This window comes from Aristolochia californica, unplaced genomic scaffold, assembly GCF_029961685.1.
Source record: "Aristolochia californica isolate CCGP_79_NKW_82.1479 unplaced genomic scaffold, dmAriCali1.0.hap1 SCAF_15, whole genome shotgun sequence".
Classification (NCBI taxonomy): domain Eukaryota; kingdom Viridiplantae; phylum Streptophyta; class Magnoliopsida; order Piperales; family Aristolochiaceae; genus Aristolochia; species Aristolochia californica.
The window spans coordinates 5,267,632-5,277,778 of record NW_027181826.1 but is presented as its reverse complement, the minus strand read 5'-3'; the positions used below and the strand labels follow the sequence as shown (position 1 = coordinate 5,277,778).

The 10,147-nt window shown below is 37.4% G+C and overlaps 1 protein-coding gene across 2 annotated transcripts; it reads left to right on the top strand.

Annotated features, from left to right (window-relative positions):
• The first annotated feature begins 456 nt into the window (after positions 1 to 456).
• On the top strand, positions 457 to 9,878 carry LOC137951489 (TIP41-like protein). Of its 2 annotated transcripts, none has more exons than XM_068798169.1 (8): positions 457 to 676; positions 944 to 1,129; positions 1,587 to 1,677; positions 2,480 to 2,584; positions 2,685 to 2,744; positions 2,840 to 2,881; positions 8,297 to 8,431; positions 9,746 to 9,878. In XM_068798169.1, the coding sequence occupies exons 1-8, from the start codon at positions 513 to 515 to the stop codon at positions 9,851 to 9,853; spliced, it is 891 nt and encodes a 296-aa protein (XP_068654270.1). In that variant the 5' UTR covers positions 457 to 512; the 3' UTR covers positions 9,854 to 9,878. The 2 variants fall into 2 exon arrangements, with proteins under 2 accessions (XP_068654270.1, XP_068654271.1); XM_068798170.1 differs by having other exon boundaries at positions 458 to 676; positions 9,749 to 9,878.
• The last annotated feature ends 269 nt before the right edge of the window (positions 9,879 to 10,147 follow it).

Sequence of the window (10,147 nt, the reverse complement as noted above, 5' to 3'; positions counted from 1 at the left end):
AAATTTTAAGGACTATTTGGTGCTATTTTCACTTCCAATGTGGAGAAAGTGAAAGGAGAAGGAAGGGTATTTTTTAGAAAACCTAACCTCCAAAAACTCTTGTGCAATAGTAGGTAGTGGCGGTGCTCCCTTACATGAGGGATGGTGTCATAGGAATGGCTAAGTGAACCATCCAAGTTGAAGAAACTCTTGATCTTATAAATTTATGTAATTATCAAGATTGAACTTGGTTTATATAATTTAAGCTATTTATATAATAATACAGCTGACATTTTCAGTCCATATTTTACTTATATGGACTGTTTTATTTAAATTTACTTATATTTTCATTTTCATTTTCTAGGAGAATATTCGTTGGTATTGCAATCGCCGGCGACATTTTGCTGCATTTCTCATTAATCTAGTCCATGGAAGTCAATTGAAGTTGTCTACTGTTATGTATCTCCGTAACCGAGAAGAAACTTGAAAAGCATATTCAAGCAACCAAGGGAGAGAGAGGAAGCTTGGGAGGCATGGAAGAGCCGCGAGAGACCGAGCCAGCAGGGGAAAAAGTGGATGCTAATCTCAAGGCGGCCGGTGGGGAGATCCTGCCCGACGCCCGGTCGGGGCTGCGGCTCCGAGGTTGGGCCATTGAGTCCCGCCACCGTCCTATTCTCAATTCCCTTGCCCGCCAACAGTACGCGTTTCACACGCGACCCTCGTTTTCTTTCTCTTCTTCTCTTCTCTGAAACCGCTTCTTTTACTTTGGGATTAAAATGTGCGAGTGCTACATGTTCTTGCGTCACTTAATTTTATTCTTCTCTAGAAATATAGACGTAATCGTGTTAACCTTTCAAACCATGCACCCGGTTGCTCTAATGATGAGATTGACGAGGTTATTGATTAACTCTTTTCCGGGTTCTTTCTCATTTTCTGTACTTTGAAGGTTGACATATGCATGCAGGTGGGAAGAAAAGCTTGGAACGTCCCACTTACCTGAGATGGTATTTGGGGATAGTTCTTTAGTTCTTTTTCATGAGGAGACGGGTGTCAAAATTTCTTTTAACGCATTCGATGCTCTTAGAGAGTGGAAGCACGAAGGTTTACCGCCCGTGGAAGTCCCAGCTGCTGCCAAGTGGAAATTTAGATGGTGCATGGGATACGTATTTTAGTTCCTTTTATTTTTATTTACTTTTATTTTTTCATTCTTTAAAATCTGTGAGATTTCCGTTAACACCCCCCTCATTTCCATGCTTAATCTAACAAATAGAGGGTCGGAGACATAGATGACATGACCAGGACACTGACTAGGTCCGACTAAAACATACTCCTAGATCTAAGACAATGTTACAATTAGGTTTAGGTCTAATTCTAAAATGACTAGCTGAAGTTAACAGAACTTTTATTAAATAATAACCACAGGTTTTCCCATATGTTAACATGTGTGAGATTATTCTCACAAACAGTTATGCCTCAAAATAGAAAAGAAAAAATCTTTTAGTTGTTTAGCAAATTCTGGTCAGCTAAATTCATGTACTTGAGGTGTTTCTAAATTTTTTAAATTGATAATTGGTATCATGTAATCATGTTATAATATGATTTTGCAGCAATCCTTCTGAAAAAGTGATATTGGATTACGATTATACCTTCACTACACCTTATTGTGGGAGTGAAACTGTTGACAGAGATCCAGAGAAGGTCAGTGCAGCTTTCATTTAATTTTTTTGTTATTCTTCTTGCAAGAGAATAGATATGAGAGTATTTTGAGCTGGTTAGAGTTTTCATGTCCCATTATTTGAATTTCTTTCAAACTGGGGTCTTAGTTCAAAACCATGGAGTATGATGCTACTAGCTTGGAACTGCGAAAACAGTGCCATAGTTGAGATCTATTATGTTTCTGAAGCCTGGGACATTAGAGCTTTAAAATAATTTTAACAGAAGATATGCATTCACAAGTGGGCTTTTTTTACTTAATGGCATGATTCACCTGTTGTGATTGAGGGAATATTGCTTCTACGAGGAGAAAATAGTTTAGCTTATATAGAAGAACTGACTGATATGAGGCAAGATGAACATCTTATGATTTTTTTCTTTCATAAGGAACTACTCTTGGACTGCAGACTGCAGACTGCAGCAACCCCGACATAAGAAACAAGTGGCATTTGGTTTCCTATTGTACAAATCTAAATTAATTTTTAAGAATTTTGGACCAGAACTTATAGAAAAACAATCTCCATTCAGTTGACTTAGGATGATTTGCTAACTTGCTATTTGAGTTTAAGGGGCCTTTTGTAGGGGTGCCTAGATGGCAGAGGACCTTATCAGTTCCCAATTGTAGCTTCTACTTTCTTCTTTTTACACCTTAATTATCACTTTGAATCCACAAATATACTGCATATGCTTGCACAAGGATGATGCTCTTTATTATTTATTTTATTTTGAGCTGTTCTCTGATTTCTGGACTTACTTTAGTATGATTATGTAATTTTGTAATGATAAGCTTGAAGCAAGAGACAGAAATTTTAGTTTGTGTTGGGAGGAAAGCAGAGAAGGAATTGATTTAGTTTCATTGGCATCAAAAGAACCCATTCTCTTCTATGATGAAGTGAGTTTCTTGGATTGCAATTATAAGCTTAAAAGCAGTTCCTTAGTTCTTTTAAATGTTGTGGTTTTGGTAACTAAGCTATTTGAAATTGAACGAACAGGTGGTTCTCTATGAAGATGAGTTAGCTGATAGTGGAGTGTCACTTTTAACAGTAAAAGTTGTGAGTTCCTTTTCCAAAATCCTGTTAGCAGTTATGTTTGTGCATTTTTCTTTTTACTGCTGATGGATTGTGCTCCTTGTGTTTTAATTTTGTAGAGAGTAATGCCAAATTATTGGTTTCTTCTACTGCGTTTCTGGGTAAGTAATCCTTCTTTGACTACAGTAGGTCTATTAAGGAATAGCACTATAACAAATAAGTTTGATCATGTGGTGTCAAAATCAGTACTGTATCTAGGGAATGTTAAAAATTAATAGAGTCATGTTGGAAAATACTGTTGAAGGGTAGTTTGGTAAATCTTCACTGTCTGCACCTCCTAGGAGTAGTCTTATCTTATTCAGTATGTTTGATAATTTATGTAGTTCAAGTGTCATGTAATTAGGAGGTGTAATGTGGAAGTTATAAGGGTTTAAGTGAGTTTAAATGAGTAGGGAAATTATTGTCCTTGTACAAGTCTTTATGCTTCTCCAGTTCTCTCCATTGAAGCTTGCGACTTCCTAAAACGGGGATTTTTTGAAATCTGCATTGCCTAGTTGGTAAAAATCTAAACTTTTGAGTTCTTCTTCTGCCATGACCCTATCGTTGAGCAGTTTTGAGACTATCTACTAGCCCCTTAGGGTTTACCGAGTGAAAATCACTCTTTTTTGCATTTGTACACACACCATATTTGGTCCTTTGTCTGCATCATCTTGGACCTTGCTGATATCAGTCCTATTTTTTGGGTTTTTTCGTGGTTTATGCAATTTTAATTGCATAGAACTTTTTTTTTGAGGACAGGTGTAAATGTATATTAAATAATTGCATAGAACTTGATTAGTGCACTTTTGTGGTTGGTGCATATTGCAGTCTTTGCCCGAATCCTGATTTGCAAAGTGAAGCCCACATAACTGTGGTTTGTAGAAGTGTGTGGGAAGTGAAATTAGGGTTGAATTGGATTATTCCTTAATTTGATAGCTGAGTTTTGGTGAGGTTATTACCTCTTCAATGGGATCTAGGAACTCAGAAGGAAAATATACAATTATGATGACTTCTGAGAGATTGAATAGCCAAAACTATATGAGTTGGTCAAGATTAGTCAGATTATACCTGAAGGCTAAGAAGAAGTCTAAATTCATTAAGGATGACCCTCCTGTTCTTTTGCATGACAACTGGGAAACCGAGGACAGTCAGGTTATGACCTGGTTGGTTAACAACATGGATTCCAAGTTAAGGAATCAGGTTATGAATTATGACACTGCTAAGGACGTGGATATCCTTAGAGTCTATTTATGCTCAAGAGAGCAACTTGTCTCTTGTTTATGAACTCTATGCCAAAATGTTTAACCTCGAAAGAGGTCAGAGGTCTATCACGGAATACTACAATGAGTTGGTTAGTATATTGCGGGAGATAAGTGTTTTCAACCCCTTTATTGTTGATGAAAGGGAGACAAGAAAACAGCATGGACAAGTGCACATCACAAAGTTTTTGGATGGTTTAGGGCTAGGATTTCACACAATTACAACGCAACTATTGGCCTTAGAAAATGTTCAATCCTTATCCATAGCTTATAGCAGAATATTGTGTCCAGACAATGCTATTGTAGCCTAGGGACGTAAAGATGTGATTAGTGTTTTTGTATCAACACTAATTACTTTGGGTTTCTAAGAGTCGTCTTAGTAGTCCAGGGGCAAAGGTGGAAGTACTAGAGGTAGAGGAAAAGAGTCAAGGCAGAGGTAGAGGAAGAGGTGATGCTAGGCTGGACAGGAAATGTGCTCACTGTAGCCACACTAATCATTTTTTTGACAAGTATTGGGCAAAATTTGGTAAACCCACATGGGCCAACTCTATTGCTCATAGGAGTACTGATGTGCCTACTAAACCTATAGTGAATATTGTACCTGGAACATTAGGTGAAATGCAACAATTGCTTCAGTGCATGGCCCAATTGATTATTGATTTTTGTGGCTTAGTTTTCCACTCCTACAACCACACTGGCTATTTCGATATGTCTGCCCTACATGTGTGCCCTACTTCTATCTGGGTTTTGGACTCAGGAGTCATAGCTCATATGTCAGGTATATCTTCCATGTTTTCTACTTTAAAAGAGTCTCCTAATGTCAAGTGTTTTACCTCAGCTGATGGATCGGTATCATCCATTTAGGGAAGTGGTACACTAGTTCCTGCCCCTTTTCTATCGCCATAGTCAATCTTACTTATTCCTAAATTTCCTCTTAACTTGTTGCCAATAAGTCAATTTACCAAGTTCATGAACTGATTAGTAACCTTTTATCCTTCTTGTTGTGTGTCTCAAGATCTCAAGACGAGGAGGACAATTGATTACGGATGTGAGAGGAGTAGACTATCACCTGGAGGGACACTCACAACCTCCTTTACATGCTTTACATTACATATTGCAGTGTGTCTACCTTAGTGGTACCTACGGTTTGGTCATCCTTCTTCAACAAAGTTGATTCAGTTTCCATATTTTCCTTCCAGTTTATCGTTTAAGTGTGGTTCGTGTCAACTGGGCAAACATTACCATACTACATTCCCCTTGAGCCAAACAAAAAGCACAAGTCTATTTGAAATTCTCTACTTAGATGTATGGGGATCCTGTCTTGTGTCCAGTGTCCAGTGTCTTTGGTCATAAGTACTTTCTTTCCTTTATTGATGATTTTAGATGTACGTGGGTGTATCTCTTCTAGGAAAAATTTGAAGTATTCATCGTATTCCAAAACTTTTATAATACATTAAGACCTAGTTTAATGCATCTTTTTGTGTCCTTCGCACTGACATCAGTTTAGAGTACATGAATTGCAAGTTTGATATGTTTTGCCAAACTCATGGAATTATTCACCAATTTTGTGTGTTCATTCCTCAATAGAATGGGGTAGCTGAACGTAAAAACCGCTACTTGTTGGAAGTTGCTCATACTATACTCCTTCATATGTGTTAAAGAATAGTCCCACATGGATTAGTGAGTACAAAGATCTTAAGTTTATTAGTTGGGAAAGAGGTTTCCTAAGTTGGCTAGTCATTTTGGAATGGGTCTTGGACCCAACTTCACATGGTATCAGAGCAGGTACTCATATATGTGCCTCCACCCAAATTATTCACCTGTAGAGCCACAAAAAAAAGGCCTACACGTGAGGGGGAGTGTTAAGGAATAGTCCCACATGGATTAGTGAGTACAAAAATCTTGAGTTTATTAGTTGGGAAAGAGGTTGCCTAAGTTGGCTAATCATTGGACCCAACTACACGATATGAATTTTCCCAAACAGTATTAGTGAGTACAAAGACCTGAGGTAAGTGACTTGGTCCTTCCTATTGCCCTTTGGAAAGGTGTTTGTAACTCCATTAGACACCCATTGTCTAATTTTGTCTCATTTGATTCATTAATTCACCAGTAAAAAGAGTTTGCCCTATTTTTGTCCTTGTGTACTGTTCCTTCTCTTGTACTTGAGGCTCTATTATCGCATTAGTGGAAAACAGCTATGGATGCAGAAATGGAGGCATTATGTGATAGAAGCACATTGGTGTTACGCGACTTACCCTTCAGGGCTACTGTGGTTGGGTGCTATTGGGTATACACTGTCAAATACAGACCGATGGTTCTATTGAGCGATATAAGGTACGACTGGTAGCCAAAGGCTATACGCAGATATATGAAATAGATGTTTATGAGACTTTCTCACCTGTGGCTCGTCTCTCTTCGGTACACATTCTTGTTCCTATTATAGTTAACCAAGACTGGCTGTTATTTTAACTTGATATCAAGAATGCCTTTTTGTATGGCGACCTCAATGAGGAGGTGTAAATGGAGCAACCTCCTAGGTATGTTGCTTAGGGTGAGATTCAGCAAGTGTGCAGACTCAAAAAGGTAATCTATAGACTTAAACAGAGTCTGAGGCCATGGGTTGAAAAATTCAGCCAAGTGGTTATGTCCCAAGGATTCTCTTGAAGTCACTGTGACCATTCTCTGTTTATAATGAATAGATCACCTGGTGTTGTTGTCCTGCTAGTGTATGTGGACGATATTATTTTGTCTGGAAGTGATAAAAAAGAGATCAAAGAATTTAACTTATATCTCTCACAACATTTTCAAATGAAAGACTTGGGTCCTCTGAAGTACTTCCATGGCGTAGAAGTAGCCTGAAGCAAGATGGGTCTTGTACTCACTGAGAGAAAACGTGTCACTTATATGTTAGGAGCAAAACCAGTAGAGATTCCTATGGAAGTGGATCATGATCTTCATAGTGAGGACAATTATGAGCTCAAAGACAAGATTGTGTAACGCCAGTTAGTTGAAAAAATAATCTATGCTACAGTTACCCATCCTGACATATCATTCTCAATTAATGTAGTCAGCCAATTCATGGATCGACCACGAAAAATACTTCTTGAAGCTGCTCAAATAATACTAAGATATCTAAACAATTTTCCTGGAAAAGGGTTGTTCTTTAAGCCTTATGATCTTCTTAAGATAGATGCATACTCAGATGCCGACTATGTTGGGTTTAAACTGGATAGAAAGTCGACTATCAGCTACTATGTGTTCTTAGGTGGAAACCTAATAAGTTGGAGAAGTAAGAAACAAAATATGGTGGCTCGCTCTAGTGCCGAAGCCGAGTACAGAGCTATGACTCATTCAATTAGTGAATTGTTGTGGGTGGAATCAGTTGTACAGGAATTGAATCTACAAAATAATGGGCTTATGACTATGTACTGTGACTATCACGCAGCTATTTTCATAGTTGGAAACCCAAATTTTCACGAAAGAACCAAACACATAGAAGTGGATAGTCACTTTGTTAGAGATACAATTATGAAGAAAGAAGTGGCTACTCCCTATATTCAGTCCAATGATCAGATTGTTGATATGTTAACCAAGGCACTAGGGAAAAGGGAATTTGGGAACTTTTGTAACAAGCTAGAGCTCATGGATATTTATGCTCCAACTTGAGAGGGAGTGTTGGAAAATATTATAAAGGGTAGTTTGGTAAATTTTCACTGTCTGCACCACCTAAGCACAGTTTTATCTTATTCAGTTTTGGTAAATTTTCACTGTCTGCACCGCCTAAGCACAGTTTTATCTTATTCAGTATGTTTGATAGTTTATGTAGTTCAAGTTTCATGTAATTAGGAGGTGTAATGTAGGAGTTGGGTTTATATGAATTTAAGTGAGTTTAAGTGAGTTATTATCCTTGTACAAATTTTAAGCTATAAAAAGAGATTTGGGGCCACCCCCTTACTCTTTCTCTCTTTTCGCCTTCTCCCTCTCTCTCAATCCCTCTTATTCCATAACTTTCACTGGTCATATTGAGTGGGATTCTATCAGGATCTTGGACGTAATTCCTATTTTTATTTTTGGTTGAAAATGACCCCTATGACATTTTGTTTATGTATTTTTGACAAAAAAATAGCTGCAAATGCAATTCTTTCATCTTGTAGTCTGTACCATCTATATAGTATATCCCTGGTACCTTTGTTGTTGTGAGGTCTATTCCTGACAAGAATTTTGGATGTTTGAAAACAAAAGATTTGGTTTGTTCTGACCATTATATTCTTTTTACAGCTAAGAGTTGATGGAGTACTCATGAGGTTGAGGGACACCCGATTGTATTGTAGTTTTGGAAGTGATCCCCATACCATCCCGACTATTCTTCGAGAGAGTTGCTGGAGAGAAGTAAACTTTCAAGATTTATCTGCTGTGAGTTCACCCTTCTACTCTTTATATAAATCCATCACTCCATAAACTTGGTTCTTACAAAATTTGTTTAAAAACTTCATATGTTTGGCCTTGCTTAAGGTAATACCCCACAGTTCTTATCTGATTTCATAGCAATAGTGTGCTCAAGTTGTATGAAAACCATTTATTATTTCCAAAAAGAGTTTTAATTGGATCCACTCAATGTGGAGACCTTCTGTCTTTAAATTTGAATTGAACCTTTGTTAATTAGTAATTTGGTGTAACTTTTTTTTTTTTTTTTTGAAAAAGTAAAGGCAATGTGAATTTTGGCGTCGCCCGGGCATGAACCTGGTGTAACTTGGTTAGCTAGAGTCTTTAATGAGATTCTGAAGATGAAGAAATACCATATTTAAGAATGAAGGGAAAATCAGAATTTCTAAAACTTAATATGGAATTAAACTAACTGATCACACTATGAAATTATGTGAGAGAGTAACTCAAAAAAGGTGTACGAAGATCAAGAATAAGTTTAATGTCTGGGAGATCAACTATGGTGCAAGTTTCTTTCTTAAATGGCTTATTGATAAGCAAACACAAGAATAAAAAGGAAGATGAGGACTTTTATAGCTGACAACATACTCAGTACGCTCTGATGATGATGGCAATGTAATTGGACATGGAAAAATCATGAGAATAAGAACCTCAGCATGGTTTTAGTTGATTGACAGAAGGCTTATGATGAAGCATGTAAAGACCTGATTTGGTTGGTATAGGAAGAAAGAATGTCTCAAGAGGATATATAGCTAGCATCAAGGACAGCATTAACTAGTCTCACAACAGTGTTTGCAGCACATGCCATCTCAATACTCAACCACTTCTACTATCTCTCCAACAAATATAGAGGTTTCAAAGTTAGCCTATCTCAGATTGCCGTACCGGAAATCGAACAGAATGGGAATGCAGTACTGATTGAGAGACAACTTATACCATAAATAGACTCTTTTCACTCCCTAAAAATCAAGAATGATGGGGTTATTAAGGAATAAGTGCTGGATGGTTGAAGTTGTTCTTTTTTGGGGAATTTCATTTTTTTCTTGTTGACTGGTGTGTGACTATCAGTTATATGTTATCTTGGATAGTTTTATGTCCTCAAGTTTACCTCTTAATGAAATGGAGAAATGCTGAATTTATCTTTCAGAAATCCTTATCTGTTTTCATATATCTAAGATTACCTCACATTGCTTTTCTGTAAGCAAGTTCTTTTTCCTTTTGACAAAAGACAGTTCTCTTTCCCCCTCTTTTGTGTCTGATTGATTGACTTGTGTATGCACTAAGCAGCAAGGGCTTTCTTCAGATTCTGCATCCTACAATGACCCAAATCTCATCATGCAGAGGATCCCTGTTATCATGAAGAAGACCCAGAAACTGAGGTTCCCTGGATAATCAGAATGTCCTCTTTTTTTTTTTTCTCTTACAATATGGGAGGAGTAATTTAAACATCTCTTTTTTTTTGCTTGGGTTCGAAATTCCATGTCATCCTGTGTTCATGGTGAAGGGACATAACATCTGCCACTGACTATGCCTGGTTCACCTTCTCTTTCTCTTTCTTCTTTCATTTTTTACAATGTAAACTGACTCATTTGAGAATCAGTGAAAGGTGCTAAAGATAGAAGCCTGCCAATGAACATATTTCTTGCAGTTAGATGTAATGGATAGATTCATAAGATCACAGCTGTC